Source organism: Python bivittatus, unplaced genomic scaffold (assembly GCF_059951505.1).
Source record: "Python bivittatus isolate LINGU-HERP-01145 unplaced genomic scaffold, Pbiv_v1 ctg000840_np1212, whole genome shotgun sequence".
Lineage (NCBI taxonomy): Eukaryota > Metazoa > Chordata > Lepidosauria > Squamata > Pythonidae > Python > Python bivittatus.
Window position 1 is genome coordinate 46,719,937 of NW_028277113.1, and position 21,600 is coordinate 46,741,536.

The following is a 21,600-nucleotide window of genomic DNA, read 5'->3' on the forward strand; positions in this document are numbered from 1 at the left end:
TTGGATCCTGAAACATGTAAAAGCAATTCAGACAGCCAGCTCATAAGGGTGAGGGAAGAAAAATAGAGAGCAAAAAATAATGAATATGTAAAACTTAATATCCACAATAGGTGGCAAAGAATGAAAAGATAAAAATTAACCTAGAGAATGCAAGTAGTGCTCTGAGGAAGTTTATGAAGGAAGAATCTGAGTGTGTCTACCAGGAATTTAGAAGAAGAGATTTTTTCCCTTTCTTACAGAGTACCTAAAATCAAAGGAAACCAGGTCTAATTTACAGGCCTTGTAAGACCTGACTGTAACTTTATGTGCGTATGGAATGTTTCTGGTTCTTTTAAATCATATATATTCTTTTCCCTGTCCCTTTGGTTTTCAGCATTAACCATGGTATAGCGTTATCTCTGCACTGAGATTAATGCTAGAAGAAATGAGCTTCACTTTAGAATTTGAAGCCATGAAATAAAACATCTGCAAATTCTTCTTAACATTAACCTTCCTTGATGTGCAGGGAAAATGTTACAGTGTTTAGTACTTGAGCTAGTAAGGAGTCATTAGAATTCATGAGATGCTTTCAGTAATTCATGAGAGAACAAAGTTGTACTTTTCTTCTCAGAATTATCTTGGATATTCTGTATGTTATCAAATTTGCTGAATTTAGCAAAGCTCACTGGGTTCCCAGAAACAGGTTATATATTCTGCCCTGCCCATTCTATAATTTAGCTAATATTTTATTTCCATGCTTGGGAATAGAGATTAAAATATCTGTTCAGGTTGTAAGATACATGTGACATTTCCAAAAGGAGACAGATCAGATTTTTTACAGGCAATTTTAATCTTCACTGTTTAAACAATACTGTTGTAGCATGGATTTCCTTTGGATTTGTTTGTTTGTTTATATAGCTGCCCATCTCACACAAAGTGACTCTGGACAGTATACAACAATATACTTCTTATATTAAATTATACTATTAACATTTTATTTAAAAATGCATTCTTTTGCTTCATTTACTAGGAAACAGATCTCATGACCTTTAACATCTCAATGCATCGATCTTGGTGGCGAGAACATGGACCAGGCTGCATACGAAGAGAGGTGCACCCTTCAGCCCCTGGGATCTTAGATGATATTTCCTATGTCTCTGTGACAGGTTGCATCATTGACTTCCAGTACCTAGAGGTCATTCACAGTGCCATCCAAATACTACTCTCTGTAAGTTGACAACTACTTATATGGATATTTTTATGTTGCCTTCTTATATTATTTCCATATTGCCACTGCTGCACACTGCTTTCTTGAACCACTTTTAGCTGTTCAGCCACTTAAATATTTTTTTAAAATCCAAGAATTAAGAGGTATTTTAAAAAAAGTTTCATATAATTTGATATGAAATTTGTTTTAAAATTTTACACTCCTATCTGGTCAAAATTCAGTAATAGCTTTGCAAGTTATAGTTCTTTTTGTTAGTGCCAAGAGTGAAAGCTATATATATCTGCAGCTACATTGATGAATAATATATGGGAACAACAAAAATATGGCTCTATTTTTCAGTTTCTTTCTCAATGCCAAAGATGCTCCTAGAAGAGGCTTCTTATTAACATACAAGATTATTAGTTTATATTTCAAGTTTGTCAGGAAATTTTCTTTTTTCTAGAGGCCAAATTTAAATTTAATTTCATCAGTAGCAACACTAAAAAACATGCATATTGTACACACATATTTGTTTGCCCATTGATGTAGAAAGTCATTGTTTCAGGCCTCTACAGAATAACCTGCACAATGTTCTCTACCAAACACTTAAATCATCCTTTGCCTTGTCTGCACATTGGCTTCATTAGGAACTATGCTCAGCTATTCCAGGAATGAATCTGCAATTACGAATACAAGAGTACTCTCTAATACCACCTACAGGTAAATTATCTATGGAAGGTCTAGTTCAACAAAGTTGAGGTAGCCATGAAAGAGGATAAAAGTAATGTCAAAAACAAGGCTCCTAAAGGTGTTCTGCAGACGCAAGAAGTAGTGATTTGGCTCACAGTCTGAATCTTTGGTATGTATGTATGTATGTATGTATGTATTTATTTATTTATGCAATTTCTATAGCCCCCCATCTCAATCCAAGTGACTCTGGATGGTGAACAATTTCAATCATTAAAACCATTAAAACCATTACAAATTATACATATAGGCAGCCAAGAATTATTATAATAACTACATAAGAATTAACAGTGCAACTGCTGGAAGCCTAGCAACCAATTAGACCAACCTGCTAGTTTGCTTGCTTCATTTCTGCCATTACAAGAGAAAGGGAGGAGGTGAGAAAGAGCTAGAAGGTGAACCATTAGGCGCACATGGACTATTATCTGTTTCTTAGGAATGCCCAAGGTCGTACCAGCGTGAGACCAGGAGAGACCCAGTGGTATGTGCAAGAAGGACTATGGGATAGAAGGGGGGAGGTGAAAGGGAAAGGGGGTAAAATTGAGTTTGGTGCATGCAGGCTTTTAGTCTCAGCAATGCTCTAGAACTGTACACTAGTCTTCAATAAATGAATTCTTTGAACCTTAAACCAGGGTTCCTCAACCTCAACCTTGGCAACTTTAAGACAGGTGGACAACCCTTGCTGGCTGGGGAATTCTGGAAGTTGAAGTCCACCTGTCTTGAAGTTGCCAAGGTTGAGGAACCCTGCCTTAAACTGTTTCAATGGGAGTTGCTTTCATTGGGAATTGAGCCTTGCAGCTTCTTACAGTAATCAGGTAATGGGACCTCTAACACTTTTGGGACCCCAGGCTCAGGCACATAGCCAGGTTTTAAAGCCTTACAAAAGGCTAGCAAGGTTGGGACCATCCTGAGCTCCAAAGGAAGAATGTCCCAAGGGAAGGGGCTACTGCTGAGAAGGCATGCAAGAGACGGTATCTTTCCATGGTAGCAGTTTTTGACTGTGGTAAATAAAATTCATAGTAATGCAGAGAATATTATTTTAAACATGTTCATCTTGTATGTGAGTTAAAGTTTTAATCCAAATTTAGACAAATTAATATTTATATTTTCATGAGATCCTCTGGTCCTTCCTTAACTCTACTTGTTTGATGTAACCTTTATTTTTTTAATGAATTCCCCTCATTTGCAAGAGAGGGGGAAAATACTATGATGAATAGTGTAATAATTAAGAAAACATTATTAATGGAATCATTTGAAATAGGTAGTTTGTGCAATATGGCTGTTGCCATTACTTTATTATGCAAATTAGAGTGAAGCATTATGTCGATTTGCAAATCAAATCAAAAACAAGAATGGAAAAGAAGACTTAGTGAGCTGCTCTAATTAGCCAGGAGCAGATTATATGCCTCGGGTAAGCTTCAAAACATCAAGGGAAGCTACTTTTCCAAGAGTAAAAGGCATCTCCTTTAGATTTGTCAATTACATGTAATTGACCATTAGGATGAAAAAGTTATTTATTAGACTAATGCAATGGCCTCTTTGTTCTTTTAATTATATAATCCAGACAAACTCACTACCTTTTTTTCTTATAAGCTCCATCGCACAGCAGTGTGTTAGAACATGCATATATTAAACAGGGAGTTATAGATTAGGCTGTCCTATACATTCCATATATTATATATCAAAAGCAGAGAATCTTTGAATGTTGTGGGCTTTGAGTTAAGAACTTTATGATCTTTTCTGTGAAAGATGTAACAATACTCTTTTTTAAAAAAAAAAGTCCTCACATGACTTCAGTCATATCAGAATCATCCCAGATACTTTTGTGCGCTCTGATTAAATATGCAATTGCTTTGCTAAAAGATTTTCAGTAGGACTCCAGTTTTGCACACAGCTATTATTAATCACTACAATGCAAGTTGATTAGAAAGTACCCTTTAAGTAAGTGTTGTGAGCCAATGTAATTCTTACTTTAGCAGAATATGACCTGCTGGGAAAATACAGATCAGTCAGAGACGATGGTAAAAGGTTTTCTGTTCTGAAATGGAAGATTTTTATTCTTGATGCAATGGTGAAGATGGTGGTTAAAATTAAAATGATGGCATAACACATTCTGATTCCATAAGAATAGAAATATAATTTCTATTATATATAGAAATTATGAGATAGTCACTACTCTGATACTATCATTCCATTTCAAAGAGAAACGAAGAAACAAGACCCTCAAAAACAGAGAAAGAGAGAGAGAAACTGTCTGATAAACAAAGAAATCCCTCAAAACTGTCAGGTGAAAGGACATTTACATTTCTCCCATTTAATCTACCACTGCCATGTAAAATGCCCTGAAAGCTCGTTATATTTCAAAGCTATATACATTTAATCTGCCTATATCTCTATGGATCCTTACTCTGTCAGTTTTATATGGCTTCAGCAGATTTTCATGTTTGATCTAGAAAGTCCATTGCTGAGTAGTGCCTGAAAATTCTTTATACTTACTAGCTTGTAATCACTGAAAAGATTAGTTTTCTTTTACATTTAATTAAATGCAGGAATAGTACTGTCCATGCATTAGCATATTTGGGACATATTTTCATGTTCTTTGAACCAGCAAATGTCAACTTGAGGTTATTAAAGCAATCAGTCAAGCAATCATTGTTTTAAACCAAATGTCAAAGTAAGACAGAAAAATGTGGCATACCGATATAAAATATTGGTTAACAATACAGTTTAAAATGCAAAACACAGAATATTAATGCCAGTGTTTCAAAAAGCAGATTGCTACTCAGAGCTGAATAAAGTCTTCTAATGTTTCTAGATTTACTGATTTTTTTGCAGCTATGATAAGGAAAGTGCTTGCCAGTTCATGAATTAAGAGGTAAATCCAATTTAATTTATGAATAAAGCTTGTTGTAGTTTAGTCGTTAAGTCGTGTCCGACTCTTCGTGACCCGATGAACCATATTGCGCCAGGCCTTCCTGTCCTTCACTGCCTCCCTGAGTTTGCTCAGTTTCATGCTCATTGCTTCAGTGATGCTATCTAACCATCTCATCCTCTGCCGTTCTCTTCTCCTTTTGCCTTCAATCTTTCCCAGCATCAGGGTCTTCTCCAAAGAGATCTCTCTTCGCATTAGGTGACCAAAGTATCTGAGCTTGAGCTTCATTATCGATCCTTCCAATGAGCAATCAGGGTTGATTTCCTTTAAGACTGACTGGTTTGACCTCCTAGCAGTCCAGGGGACTCTTAAGAGACTTCTCCAGCACCACAGTTCAAAGGCATCAATTCTCTGGTGCTCAGCCTTCTTTATGGTCCAGCTCTCACAGCCATACATTACTACTGGAAAAACCATAGCTTTGACTATGCGGATCTTTGTCGGCAAGGTGACGTCTCTGCTTTTTAATATGCTATCTAGGCTTGCCATAGCTTTCCTCCCAAGGAGCAAGCGTCTTTTAATTTCATGGCTGCAGTCTCCATCTGCGGTGATCTTGGAGCCCAAATAAATGAAGTCTGTTACTGCTTCCATTTCTACCCCTTCTATTTGCCAGGAACTGATGGGTCCAGATGCCATGATCTTAGTTTTTTTAATGTTGAGTTTCAAGCCAGCTTTCGCACTCTCCTCTTTCACCCTCATCAAGAGGCTCTTTAGTTCTTCTTCACTTTCTGCCATTAGGGTGGTATCGTCTGCATATCTGAGGTTGTTGATGATTCTCCCTGCAATCTTAATTCCGGCTTGTGATTCTTCCAGCCTGGCATTTCTCATGATGTACTCTGCATATAGGTTAAATAAGCAGGGTGACAGTATACAGCCTTGTCGTACATCTTTCCCTATTTTAAACCAATCGGTTGTTCCATGCTCCTGAGCATATAGCAGTGACATTAACAGAGGAAGAAACTGGTTCCTTAATAAAGAGATCCTGCAGATATCAAGTTACAAGCAAATAGAACCAAACAGACTAAATCTCAGCACAGTTTGTAAACATATTGTAAGAGGAGCCAATGCCTCTCCCTATTTTTAAATCTACCAAGCTGGAAATCACTCTTGTATGTCTATAAACATCAATTCCTCTCTTCTTCAACATTCTACTTTCCTGGGATGGGGCTCTCCTATTTGTGGAAGAGAGTCCAGAATTTAGACTATTAAGTTCAATATTGCTAACTCCCAGGGAAATATGGAAGGTAACGTCTAAGGCAAGTTTTCAAACTTATAATGTGGTATTAGAATGGAAAATTCATATTTATTTATTTTTAAAATAATATTTACAATAATACAAGCTAAATTGCACATGTAAATCTAAAAAAAACCCAAAATTATTTCATTGGCCCCTAAAAAATTCAGAAAAATATCTGAATAAATAACATCTGCATTATTTTTAAAAATAACAACATATTTCTCCTGTATTTTTGAAAATAACAAGATATTTCTCCTGTATCACAGAATAATTGACTATACTACTCTTTATTTCCCAAAGATTCATTTTTTCTAATATAGGATACATTTTTGTTTGGAATTTTAATATAAATATGTTTCTGTGGATCCATTCCTCCTTTAGCCACTGTATCATTATCAACCTGTTTACAGCGTCCTTGATTTAATGAATGATTTAAATCCTACTGTTTTCAACACATCTGTCAGCTACTGATTATTTAATTTGAGGATGAACAATTACATTTTTTTGTGATTTTAAATACTATTTTATCAAAGGGGAAAATAATTTAATTAGCAACCATTTAATTAGCAGTCTTCAGTGCACCAGCTATTAAAATGAGGAACATGTCAACTATTATAAATGAAATACTCTTTCTGTGTTCAGGAGATCTTTAGGGACTTTCCAGATAAACATTTTTAAGAAAAAGGTAGAGTTGAGCATATTCAAACTCCTTTATTTAAGAAAGGATTTGAGGGTATACTTTATTGTTCCTGGTAAAGGACTAAAGCAGAGGCCTTCCCCACTAACAAAGCCCATGATAAGCCTACGACTGATGGAGATGTGAAGTGAACAAAACTGCTTCTCTTCTATATTTTTACAATGTGATGCTTTGCTGGAAGGAGGGAGAACTGCGTATTGTGGGACGCAAAGCAATTAGTAGGTCATAAATCACTGGCTGAAATGGATTTTTCCTGTCTTTTAAGTTAAATAAAATAAGAGAAAAACTTGAATACTATGTGACATTGCTTCGCCCGATCAAATCTTTCAAACCTGTGTTCAAAAGGACCATAATGACATGCCTACTTCTTAAGGATGCAAGATTTATAGCCTGCAAAGACTCACATCTGTCAATGCTTCATAGGAGATAAGCTCTCCAACCTTGCCTTCCAGTATTTAGACTATGCAGATTTGTGTGGAAAGACAGAAGTTCAGACCTTGCATCTCTCATCAGTTTTGTGATGATATTCTTTCAGAACTAGTGCCATTTATTGCAGGAGTGAATTGCCCTGTAGAAATTAGAATTGATCAGAAGAACCTAGAGTATCTAGACACTTCTCACAAGCTTATCTAACACCAGGTCACATGGGTACATTTTTTGTCTCATTTTGCCTTTTGATTCTCTTACATTTTAAACACACAAAATAAGCATTATGATGGCTTATTATGTAAACTATTCCCCATCCTCCTTTGCTCTGGGAAAACCTGTGGAGCTCCCACATGTATCCCTTACCTGTTCCCATGAGACTCTCCAAAGATAAACTAATATGTACTCAGCAAGATCAGAACTCAGGTTATGGGTCCTTCCAGGGTCCCCTTTTCCTCCCACTTTTCTTCACAGCATTAAATATGTATTTGTTTTTTGTTTTTTTTAATTCCTTCCCCCCTGATTGGAAGAAACCTGTTACTTATACAATTGGTTCTTCCATACCTCACATCTCAGGGAAGTAGAGAAGTCTGAAGTAGAATGGATTCTGGAGTCTCAGCACATTGGAAGAGCTGCCCAGACACTGAATGTTCCTGAGGAATGGTGGAGATTGTGCACACGTCACCTTCTTCACCATTTCCATCTGCAGTACCCCCAAAGCCAGAATGCCTGAAGGGTTATGTAATAAAGCTGTGGTTGCCAGTGATTCTGGCACTAGGAAGGAGGGGGACTTGATGGAGAGGAGAGAGACAGAAGATTTGATGGCTGAGGAGAAAAATACAGAGCAGACTTCTTCATTGCCTCTCAACTCCCCAGACTGGAAGAATATGTGCTGCCTGAAAGAGGGAGTTGTGAAATTGTGGAAATCTCACCCATTGTAAAAGCAGTCTTCAGACACAGAGATTGAAGGGAGGGGGAGTGGAAATACCAATCATTGCTGAAGGAAGAAGATATGACTGTCATGAGATAGAGTGAAAAGGGAAATGTTTCCCTTCTGTACCTGTCTCAGACACAGAGGGGTAGAGAATAAAGAGAAAGAGGATGTGGGAATGAAGTTGAAGGCCAGAGTTTCTCATGGAAGAAATGTGAGTTGTGTCAACAACTGTAATGGTCTGTGAGAATGTCCTTAAGAGATAGGAGGAGAAGGAGCCACAGACTAGGCAATGGTCAGAGAAGTGGCAGCTTAGCTTGCAAAAGGAATGGGGGCATGGCAAACATCTCAGAAGGGACTCTCCCTAGTTTCTTGAGCTGTAAAGGCAAAGCAGGAGAGGTCTACTTTGGGACTTGCAACAAGTCAGTGTCGGCTCTTCGAAGTAGTCCGGGCAAGAAGCACTAACAATGAAGGTAACACTACCTTTATCGTAAGGTTAGAGTAACAGAAACTTGCAAGTCTGAAAATACATCTAAAGCACAACTCTTTAGTGACTAAAATAAATACTTATTTAATTCTGTTTTACAATACCGAACCATTACATGAAAATGTAAAATCTCATAAAATTCTATGCCATGCACCTAAGGAAAAGAGGTCACACACTGCTGTACTCAATTTCTTGTCTGGTAAAACCGTCAGCACTACAGGCTAACTTTTCATTTAATCAGTAGTTTCTTAAAATTGCATTAACAGATTTGAATAGCTAGATTGAGAACTGCTGATGAGCACTGTTATTTTTTAAACTGTCAGTTATGAATCTCCAGGTCTCTATTAGACTTCTATTATAGCTTCAGTTTTGCTATATATTGAATGGAGCTTTTATTACATGCAACTTCAGTTATTCATCTGGAGCTACAACCCAATCTTAAAAAGCATGAAGTATAATAAGATGAAGTCTGACTAAACTAATTTCCTAAGAAAATTGTAGGATATTATTATCTTACTTTCATTTTTGTAGTTTAGAGCATATTAAATGTGACAAACAGGCCACTTCTAAAGACAGAAGCTTTGGTTCGGAAGTCCCCTTCCATAAAACGATAAAGCAACCTGTGAGTGCATTGCAGGCAAAATACAGAATAAAAGGGCTCTCCAGAAATCCAGATTCAAAGTGCAAAAATATGAATGTATCAGCTTCCCCAAATACTTGTGAGGAACACTTCAAGTCATCTCAGTTTTTTTATGGGCTGGTGCAAATGCCCTTCACAACAGACATGCAATCCCAAGAAAAGATTCATTTCATTTAAGATGTTTCTAACAGGTGCTATGTGCACATCCATTCATACTCTGAACCACATATTGCTCTTAAATCCAGATCTTTCCTCAGCCTTACAGAATAATCTGGATGGCCACAATTTGGCAGCAAGTAGACACTCTTCTAAGTGGTAATAAGATCTCATAATCTTGTGATTATGCCTGTATGAATCAGGTCTGGTCCGGTTCAGATTGTTGATCTAATTCAGATGTCTGAATCAGTTTGAATTGCATTGGCCCAAACCAAGCCAATTTCATTCAAACTGATTCAGACACATGTGAAAGATGTTCAGACTGATCCAGATCAAATAACATAGTTTTAGTGATGTCAACCATTTAAATCAAACTATTGCATCAATTCAAAAAACTCAGTTCAGTATGGAGATGTGATTGATTTTCACAGTCCCACTTAGTATAGCAACACAGATCCTTAGTAATTGTTCTTCAGCTATTTGCTCAGCATCACTAAAGAGCTACAGTATTTCCCTTCTCAGATTTCTTAGAGCTAACCTAATCTCTTCACCTAAATGTATGTGAGCATGCCAATACAATTTTATGTTCAGTGTCAGGTTTTAATATTAAATAATTTCTTATGTATGACTGCAATATTTGACATCAATTCCATCTGTAACTAATAGCTAACATACCTTATTATTTAGTGTCTGTATTGGCTGACATAGCAATCTGTTACTGTCCAGATTCTCATTGTTGTACATTCTTGTTGTGTATGCTTCATCTGAACATTTTTTTCTTCTGCATTATCCTAATTATTTTCCATTGTTAGCTTACCTACCTCCTGTTTCAAATCTTAGTAAATTTGTGTATGACCTAATATAGCATTTTTCTAATTCAGTTTATAATTATCCATCCTACTATGTGATATAGGTTCCTAATTACTTGATTTCATGAAAATGGAAGGTCCCTCCTGTTTTCAAGTCTTTAGCATGACAGAGTCTTATCTTCTGTATATCTGCATAACAGGTCTGAGATTTTGCCCAGCTCATTTCTGCTCAGTCTGAATAAGCCACCTCAAATAAAACTGAAATCACTTTGCAGTTAGCAAAATGCCAGCTGACCTAAAAATAATTTAGCATGTATTTATATATAAATGTGCGGCATTTGCCAAGTATTTTATATATAGCATACTTTGGGGCTGGTTTTCGGAATTAAAGGTCGGTAGCATTATTTTTTACTTTAGTGTGTATAATTACACTAGAGCATAAGCCTCTCCAGGTATATCTGTCTATAAACAAAAAAGACCAAGTGATGGAGCTCAGCTTCATCTCACTGTTTCAAATTCCTTTTGATAGTTTTTAGAGCACATCCTCCATTGCTGTGTACAAAAACATGGGTGACTGATCAGAATCATACAGAATCTTTCACAGAATTCTCACTGCCTTGCCTTTCAGACATTTTTCCTTGGGTGATTTTTTTTTTTTTTTTTTGGTCTTGATAATGGGAAACCCCTTTCTCAATTTGAAGCTGTGTAGTAAGCTACATAAACCTTTCTAAGAACATTTGCCTATTTAGCTCATTCAGAACCTTTACACCCATTAGAAATAATGGAATCTTCCAAATGTACATGTCACAGCTGGGCTGGGTTAAATTCATGAGTCATATATCTCATGAATTGCAAATCTTTCTTTCTACTTTCTTTCCTTTCTTTTAATATAGAAGTACAATAACCAAGTTACTTGTCCCATTTCAGGATAGTTGTTCATTGTAGGATTGTTGTCCTTTGATCCAGATACATATTTGCTACAAATTTGCTGAAAATGTTAATATATATTTTTCTGGATATAACAATAAAGTTCTGTATATGAGAATAGGATGAAATTGCATATGCTTGTAAACTAAAGTCATACTCATAATGAAGAATGCATCTTTACTACATAATAAATCCTGTGTGGGTTGGGACAAAATTAAAAATACCTTTCTTGTAACTTCAGCCCTTTTTCAGACTACTGTATTTGGTTAGAGTGAATCTGAACAAAGTGATCTGGATCGCTCATATCAACATGCATCTTCATATATGGCATATAAGGAGATGATTAGAATTTATTGAGTAATTCAATAATACATTATGAGGTTATAAATTACAATATATTAAGAATTGTGCTTAAAACAAAAGAAATTCTTCACTATTTATTATCAGTTGCCCACCCTCAGTGAAACATATGTTATAGAACAGTAATAAAGATAAGAACAGGAGGGCCATTATGTTAGCTGCTCTGGCATCAGCTAGAAATAGTATGAGAGAATTAAGAAAAAAAAAGTCCACCCAAAGTTAAATTCATAATGCATTTAACCTGTCTATTTGGCTTTTATTATTACTATTAGGCTGATGTGGGTTCAGATCAGAATTGGAAACAGGATCTGGGAGCTTAAAGCTCATGTCCTGCCTGATGTGATGGTCCCAAAGTTAATTACTCTTTGAAGTTACTTTTCCCCAAGTTAGGAAGCTGCTATTGGCAGTTGAACAGCTTTTTGTGCTTTGCAAAAAAAGAAAAAAATGTGAATGAATTCACACATTTATCATGCCATGCAGTGGGTCCCTTAGTCAAACAGCTTTTATGAGAGAGTTCCTCTGAAGCCAGCTTCTGCCTATGACAGAGTATGCATATAATAAAACATTCCTTGACTTGGGACTCGTGTAATCACATATTAGCAGACTTCTAATTAGAGCTGGCAAAAGTACATTGAGTATATTGTCAAAAGAGTAAAGATCAGGAGAATAAAAACAGAGGACTGTTCAGTTTATTTGTAAAATTAAAGTAAAAAAGAAATATATTTTTTTGATAGAATCTTCCATTCCAAAACTCTCCCTTGTGCACTGGAAATGATCAACACAAAAAAGTTAGAAAGGCAATTTAAGACTCATATACAATAACATGAAAGATGGCACATCTTTTAGTCATGGATGTGGGAAATTCAGCATGGAACCACTGCTCAGTCATGAATATCACTAGGGGTCATGGGTAAGGCAAATTCCCCAAGTCTAAATTTCAGTGAACAGCCACTGAGTGTGAGAATTGGTTTGGCAATGGGGTGACTAGAAGAGATGTCTAATGTTCCCCTTGGTCCATTTCATCACCCTTTGAAGCTAGTATTCTTGCCAAAAAGAAAACTATCATTGACGCCAGCATGTTACCCTGATCTCCATGAAAAAAGGACAGAATACAAATGGGCAGAGTAAATGTTTCAAGTATCACTGATGTGAGCAAGTTTGCCTCACTAAGGGAATTTAAGCAGTTGACAAATAACATTTATCCTGCACTGCTAAACATGGAAAAATGGTAAAAATGGAAGCATGTTAAATCTAATAGAACTATAGGAAATATCTCTTTTATGTAAAGACTGCTGATATAGTTCAGAGACTGTCCACACATATCAAAGACCGAAACTGGGGTGGGGGGGGGACCTGCTTGGAAACAAAACAGTTCTGAGGATACAGCAAAGAAGGCAAGGTGTTCTTTAGAAAGCAGCTTCTATATTTAGTGGTAAAAATGGAAAGGTCCTCTTCTGTTGTCTCCATCAGCTGTACATCTCTGGTGGGAGATGTAAGATCTTGGAAGCTGATCAAAGTCCTCAAGCATATTCAGATAGGAAGAGGTAGTTCTTGAGATACTCTGGTCCCAAACTGCTTAAGGCATGGAAGACTAAGACTAGCAAATTGTACTGAGCCTAGAAACAAATTGGTAATCAAAAGCCAAAATAAAATGGACCGTAAATAAATAAATAGGCTTAGTCGATTCTGCTAAACCCCGACAGAATTCTTTCTATAGCCTTCTAAACCAGTCACTGACAAGCTTCACACACTACAGAGTTCAATTTGCTTGCTTGCTCACTTAGAAGCTTCCTTACAATCATACGCATGAACACTTTCCTGCAGGCATCCATGCTGGAGGGGATGAGAACCTCTGGTGAGCAGCCAAGATTGTTGGGAGAACTTGAATGAGGAATACTCCTAGCTTTTGAATGCCTGAATAAAGGTTATAAGAGGCATATAGCTGTTAAGAATACTTTGCCCTGACCAATTTGAAATTTTACTCCCAAATGTGCACGCTGCTTCTTGAAAATATAAAGACCAATGTATTTTTCTAAAAAAAAGTTTGCTATATTTTCATTTAGTACTGTCTCAGATATTTGCTAAGTACCTTCTCCCCATCCTCCCCTACTAAACATTTTTAATTAAGCCTGACATTTCTGAAATAATACCAGAATATTAATAATTGCTGTCATTTTTCACATGAACAAAAGGATATAACTAATGAAGTGCTTTCGTTAGGAGGTTGCCCAGGACTCTTGACTTAATTATCCTATACCCATGGGGAGTTTTTTCATAACTCCCACTTTAGATATTCTGCTTTTCCTTTTTTGAAAAATAAAAGTTGGTGTAGAATGGTTGATCATTACCTGAGTAATGCAAAGCCAATTATTGTTTTTCTCCAACCTTTGTTAGCTGTTACTGTTTTTTAGTGTGTGAATTTCTAATACATGTGAGTCTCAGCTTGTGTTCAACTGAGTCTACTACAACCACGTAATGTATTAGTTCATATGTAATTATATAATAATTTGCTTCTTTGTCTTGGCTTACTGTGATGTATCAGTCTACCTATTATTTCTTAATGTTACATGTGAATCTGTCAACTATGGCTTCAACAAACTGTGGTTTAAAATCCTATCTTAGTTTTCTGTGTACACATTCTTATGATGCAGCAGTTCTGACTATAAGAAAATGAAAGAGTTCCAGCAGTGAATTGTTAGGAGAATCTGGCCTTGCCTTTTGCTGTTTAGCATTACCCTGAATATTGAAATTTCTTTCAAGTATTACAGCTGAAACTATTTCTGTGTGAGTTTGTTCAAGAGTACTGTTGACATGCTTAAAATTCCTAAAATTGTGGAGTGGGCCCAATTATGAAGGATTTTGCCAGGTGATGGTTTCATGGGCTGAACCTTCTTGATTGGCCTTGTCAGCTTGATTGTGAAACTTGAAGTATTATACAGGTTATTTGGGAAGAACCTGTTGAAAAGAAGCTCCCCTTGTAGCCCTCTAACTTTTAAAATAGATGGTCAAGCTGTGATTTCTGTCTCAAGAGCTACTTGAAATTGTTGATGACACCACTGAACAGTAAATAGCAGTGAGGTTTCCTTTCAGAAGGCATGATGACATCTAAAAGACAGTGTGTGTGTTTTGTGTGTGTGTTTTGTGTGTGTGTGGGGGGGCTGTTAAAGATTGCTGGCCCCTGGTGGTAGTGTTTGCTCCCCCTTCTTTTTTCTCTGTCTCTGATGCACACACACACACATACACACTGTGGCCCTCAGTGGATGACTTTTTTTTCTGTATGTTTACCAAAAAGTTATTCTACTTTAAAGGGTATCTCAGGAAAGAAATACCTTAAAGCCAAACCAACTTTGTCAAATTATTTTAAAAAATTCTTATTAGGAATCTGTTAACATTCAGTTCAATAATAAATAATTTGTGATAACGTCCTCTGCTTAAGATAAGAAAAATCCTAATGCAAGATTAACTACTGAGCTAAAAAAAATATGAAAAAGGCAGTACACCTGGCAATGCCTTCAGTGTATCTGCTTCAACAAGCAATTACAACAATGTGACATTTAAAGTACTTGGCAATTAAAATTAGTTTCATTCAAAAATGCTGAAGAATTGCTCAAGTGGCTTCTTGAGCAATCAAGCCAACATGTCATTATTACACTGTACTAATGAATGTCTTATGGGTACTTACTACCTTGTTCGGTTTCAACTTCTTATTGTACAACCGTGTTTCTCTAATGACTCCATGGTGACTGTAGTGTAGGGAATTGTCTTGAAGACATTGTACTGAAAATTAGCTGGTGATCATGTGTGTGTCATTTAGGATTAAAAGTTCACCTAAAAGTCACCCTAAATTCCATCATTGGGAGGAGGAAACGTCTAATTCCAGGGTAATTGGAAGCAAACTATTTACATCTCTAGCACCATTAGAAAATCTGCATGTGTTAGATGGGTAATCTTGTCTTCTACATAATTATTGAAAGTAAGAAGCATATTTGGGGTCACATGAACCTTTGTATAATTAACCTATAAAATTCTGTTTCAATGTATGGGACTTAATGGAGTGCCTTGACCAAGAGCAGCCCCCATCACAAGATAATGTTGACCTTTCCAAACAAACTGATAGATAAGATACCATCTAATAAAACTGCTTCATTTCCTGTCATTTAAGGGGCCTGTACTCTTGGAACATCTTGAAACAGGGACGTGAGGGATGACCTTGTGCAGCACACAACACTCTAATCTCTCTGTTAAGTGCACAGCAAAAAGTGAGAGAGCTATTCAGGATACATTCTATGCAATTAATACCTTTCAACCATTGAGGGCTACACTTTCTAGAGAGCTTCCTTTCCCTGGACTAATACAAGGACTAGTATTTGAGGATGTATAAAATGAGAATGGGAAATCATCCCAGTTTCAACTAATCTCATTGCAATGATATTGGCATATATTTTTGCGAACACACATACTTCGGTGCAAATATTTTACCTGCATCAATATGCTCTACCCTCTTACTTGTTTTCAGAATGTATATTAGAGAGTCAGGGAATTGGTGGATGCAAGTATAATATTAAAGGCAGTGTACGATGATATGAATAACCTGAAAGCATACACCTATCCTTGATGAAGTGGATGGAGAGCACGTAATAGTATCATTCTAATCCATTTACTCACTACCATCTTAGCTGCAGATGGGGTAATTCACACAGCAGACTCCAACAACATGCCTAAGGCAGGTACTAATCTCAGACAAGGAAGGAACTAACTAGGTCCTTTAAGAACCACAGTAAATAGCTTCCTGGGGTAAAGGGCCTCATTTTTTGTATACTTTTAAAAAGCAATAGCTACCCTCAGCAGAGTATATCATAGTAAGTTGTGCTTTATACTGTTTATATTCTTCAGAGCCCAGGAGATTCCTTGCTTTGTTGAGACTCAGAATCCCATTGCTCCTTCAAAAAATTGAGAGTAGTAGTAAAGGATGAAAGGGTGAGGATGTTATGAATGTGCAACACACCATTATTTGCTGGTGCAAAGTGTGGATCTTGGAAAAAACGGTCAAGGAATAAAAAGAAAAAAGAGGAAGAAACTGGAGTGAAAATAGGATGACTACAGGAAGAGAAAGTATGGATCCAGTTTGAAAAAATATAGATTAATTTCTCAACAAAATGAATGAAAAGCGGGCTTAAGGAAAGAGGATGTGGAAACTGCTTGGAAAAGAGTGAAAATAATTATGTTACAGATTGCCACAGAAGTGGGTGGAGTTATGCTAATGTGGAGTATGAAAAAAGATACTCTTTGTGGGAACACTGTCATTAGAAGGAGTAATTGGAAGAAATCCTACGTGCCAACTTGGTAAAAAAAAAAAAAGTGAAAGTTAGAAAGTAATTTTCTCTTTTACAGAGTTAATTATTAACACCCTTTTAAGCATTCTCGCTTTAAGATGTTATCTCTGTTAAAAATAGCTGACATTTCCATTTTCATTTGCTTCTCCTTTAGCTTATTACATTACCAAAGCTCTCAAATATACAATCAGACTATATTCCAAATCTCACCTTCGATCTAGCCCTGAGTTGAAATGGGCACCTCTGAATCTATGAAAGTCAAACCAGTCTGTTTTGCTAATCAGCTGACCATTGCCTGAGCTCACACTTGCCTGAAAAATAGATATGGGTGAGGTATTTTCCCCCCAGAAAGTCTTACTGGTCAACCTTCCTCCTGGTACAACTGTGATGAAAGATTTCCCATTAGCAGGGAAATTTTTCAAGAAGAATCTCTCTGTTGAGCGTCACCTATGAACTTGTTTATATGTCCAGAAAAGCTTATGTAAGGTTCCTAAAAAAGCTACCTGGTACTATTGTTACAAATTTCTAACTATTTTAGGTACTAACATCTTTAACTCAAACTGTAGGCTCTTAAACTGCTAAAACATCATTATTGACATTATTAGGACATAATATTCTGGGACTGCAAATGATGCACTGAGTTTTTCAAATGTAATCTCCCTTTAAATACCTCTTATACATTTCATGAGATGAAAAGTCTACCTAAAGAGACTGGAAAACAATGGTAATTCATATCCTGTGACACAAGTAATAAATTTTATTTGTATTCATATTCAGTGATTATCTTATATATAAATGAGGGTGACTCAGAAAACCACTGCTTTCTAGCTCTTTTTCTTCTCCTTGTTTCCAACAAGCGACCACTCTGAGTAGCCTCCATGGAAGTTACTTCCCCATTTCCCCAAAGCAGGCTGTGCGATATATATGAGTTGGATATTCTGAGTTTAAGTTTTCATCAGCTACAGACAGCAAGTGATTTGGGGAATTTTATACCAAACTATTTGCAGAGTATGAGTTTGCTTACTCCTACCTAATTCCGGAGTGATAGTCTTCCTTAGTGTTCTTGGTAAATATAAATATTTCTAAATTTCTTTCTTTTCGTCAGCTAAAAAGCCACCAGGTTATTTATTTCTTATAGATTATTTTTCACATTTGTATTTTGTCTTTGTTCTCAAAATGTAACAATTATACACTTTATACATTCTCATAACAATCCAGTCAAGCAGGTCATCTTGTCTAGATACATGTCTTTCCATATCAAGCTCAAAATGCTAGCTGTTTCATAATGCTGAGGTACTATGCATTAAGACCTTGTGGGCTTCATTTGAAAAATTTGTATACTTCAGATGGAGTCCCAGGTACTTAACTATCTACATATTATATATATATATATAATGGTTATATATATATATATATATATATGTATATATATATATATATATATATATATATATATATATATATATATATATATATATATACACACACACATACATACATACATACATACATACATACATACACATACAGTATATATATAATGGTGAAGTTCCTAATCTCCATGGCAAGTTTCAAATATAAGACTTCAAATGTTACTGACACTTGAGAATTTTCAATCCAAATAAATTCCACAATAAATTAGAGTCATATAATGCTCTACTGTAGAGAAAATGCATTAGTAAAAGCAAGTATAAATGAAATTAAAGCCCAGCAGATATCTAGGTAGTGGAAATATGTTTTATGGTAAACTGAATGAGTAATTACCTAACAGACAGGCCTGGAACAGCATGAGTGGGGATTCAATGGCATTTTGGCAGAGGATTAATGCAACTGGATAGCAAAAGAAACATACGAGTCATTTCTTTTTCCTCAAAATGCCATCCTATCTGACTGGCTGTCTGTTTCACACATATGGCCTCCTTGAATGCATTGTGTTTTGAAGTAACTGAATACTTTGAACATATTCAACTTCTTTATACTTTGTGTACAAATTGTTGCAAATTGATCTTTCTATGTTCCTCCTGCTGACCATCACTATAGTGACATATAGTTATGGTCACAGCCATTGAGAAGGCTGCTGAGTGCAAGTTTATATTTGTTATTACCTGCAGGCTTCTTGCCATGTTAACGATGCAGCCAGTTCATTTGAGGAATTGGAATGTACCTAGTTACATCTCTCTCTGTCTCTCTGAAGAATGTATACAAATACACATAGACAAACATATGGATTAGGGGCACAGGTTAATATCAGCAGGTTTTCTGGAAGATGATTGTTGTTAATTTATGATCTTGTTGAGGCTCAGGGGTTGGGATGTACAATTAGCTTTTGGCCAGATATGAAGCAGCAAGGATGGGCCCTGATTGATTGACATTATTTGCAAGCAGTACATCTGAGAAAAAAAGACACACAATAATTATAGCTCAATAGAGATCTAAGGCAAAGTAGACATCTTGATTTTATCATATACTGTAAAAGCTTAAGAAATGGAAAGCCATCCTATCAGGATTTTAGGGAGAAGGCAGTTGGATCTGTCTGTTTTCTGATGCTTTTATGTTTGGCTCTCACGTTTTCTGGCTTCTAGTCTACTGTGATGAGATCTGCAATAACAGCTGAAACTCTTCTAGAGAATGAGCAGGTGGGATTTACTTCTGTAGATAGCACACTACTATCATAATAACAGATAGTTTTCTGGTAATATAACATACAAAATATATGAGGCTATTCTAGGCAATGAGTTCCTGTCAAAAGGACATTAAACATCATTAGTAACTAGAACTGGCTAGAAAAATATAATTATCATGGTCAGAAAAATCTCAAAAACTGTAGCAGCTAGTGATGTTGATAGAAATTTCAAATCAAAATAAGCTATCAAATAATGCATGGCCATTAAATCACTTCAACTCAAATGTTAATTGGGCATAAAGTAGATTAGCCCAGGGAGCTCAAGTAGGAGAGGGGAATTATAGCAATGAAACCTGATTAGGATTTGGAAGTGGAGGGATGCCTCAAAAAATAGTCAGGCCTTTATTGTTTTAGAATACCAGACAAGCCTTGTAAAATAGGCAACAGGGATTCTTCTTTGATTTCTTCTACTACTGTAATTAAACAGAGAGATGTGTCTTTCCTGTTGTTTAATATTCAGAAAGATGGTTACTCTGCTCATTAGTGAAGATTAATATTTATAAAATGTAGCAGATGTGAAGATGCCACAGCACTTTCATCTTCTTATGAACTGTTTGTTAAAACAGTAAGCATCCAATTTATCCTTGGATAAAAAGAAGCTTCTCCATATTCTGTTCTTTGTCATGTTTTTGTGAGAAGTAAGCTAAGTGGTTCTCAGACTAGAGCTGGCAGTTATGTAAACGCTCAACAACCACTCAGCTTCAAGTACTGCAAACACTGTGTGAAGAGTCCACTCATTTGTGGGAAGGGCAGAAAGGAAAAGCTACAGGTTTGATCCGTCAGGGACATAAGAGGCATCTGCATCTACAAACTAACATTGCATAATCAACTGTTTTCTTCGGCTTCATTTATGTTAGCAATAAAGATTCTTATCTAACCAAACTTCGTCTGTGAGACTTCTGCCAAGAAATTAGATTAGCTGTGCAAAAACAGGAGGTTCATGGTTTACCACCAAGTCCTAGTCAGGAAAGCTAAACAGTTATTAAGAAGCAGACTAAAATTTCTATTTCAATTGTTCTTAGATAGAAGGTTGGCCAAAAGTCAGAGACAGTTATGCATGATATTTGCAAGATGGTTAAGTCTTCTTATTTATATGAGTTTTATTATTGACATAGCAGTTCAAGTCTCTGATTTTGTTAAGCAAAAAAAAATTTTTTTTTTTCACATAATTAATTGCTCCACTAACTCAGTATCACTAACTGGTTGGAACACTTAGTTCTGCCTCTAAAAATGTAGAGTAGTAAATAAACAAACAGAAGGGTAAAGGAAAAGGCTTAACATATGAAATGTTTTCACAGAATTTGAGGAAACTGCAAAAACTTCATGGGTGGCAAATTTAATTGAATTCAGCTGCTTTCCTTTCTGAAAATATAAGATAATGGAATGGAAAAACATGTTATACAAAAGGAGTGAGTTATTTTCTGTGCCACTGCACAATTCTGTAGGGCAGAAATGCGTTATTCTTGGGAGGGAGGGAGGGAGGGAGGGAGGGAGGGAGGGAGGGAGGGAGGGAGAGCAATGGCCATTTTCCTCTCTATATTAGAAAACTGAATGCAGAAATAACCAGAACGGCAATCTTCAGGTTAATGATTCTTTCTAGAATCTGAAATTTGGAAGTAGCCCATATTCTCATCTATTACTGGAATTTAGAACAAGATGCACACAAATATGTAGTCTTATATGCATTGATTTTTATTCTTCTTAGCTGTTAACATTTTTCTGAGAACTAATTACTAGTTGGATCTAGACTAGGATGGGCACTTGTCCTCTGGGTTAAGTTCAGAATCTCCTATGCAAGAAATCAGTTCAAATTTATTGGGAGAAAAAGGCTGTCAAAACAAGAGGAAAAGAATCAGTCCCTTTCACTATTTGCTCTGGTCCCCTCCTTCCTTTAGCCCCCACCCCTACATAGGTCCAACAAATTGATCCAAAGTGAATGTGGCCTTCAGATGAAGAAAGGTTATTCATCCCTAGTCTATATATGAGTATATTATTATATTTGATGTTGCCCTTTAAATGATGGATTCTGATTGTTAGAGGCTGAAGTCTATA

At 36.2% G+C, this 21,600-nt stretch overlaps 1 protein-coding gene across 1 annotated transcript in view; it reads left to right on the forward strand.

Annotated features, from left to right (window-relative positions):
* NKAIN3 (sodium/potassium transporting ATPase interacting 3) overlaps positions 1-21,600 on the forward strand; it is a 179,247-nt gene that overhangs the window by 133,485 nt on the left and 24,162 nt on the right. Inside the window, exon 4 of the mRNA XM_007421874.3 lies at positions 1,010-1,207. Within this exon, the coding sequence (XP_007421936.1) occupies positions 1,010-1,207 (198 nt within the window). The remainder of the gene's footprint in view (positions 1-1,009; positions 1,208-21,600) is intronic.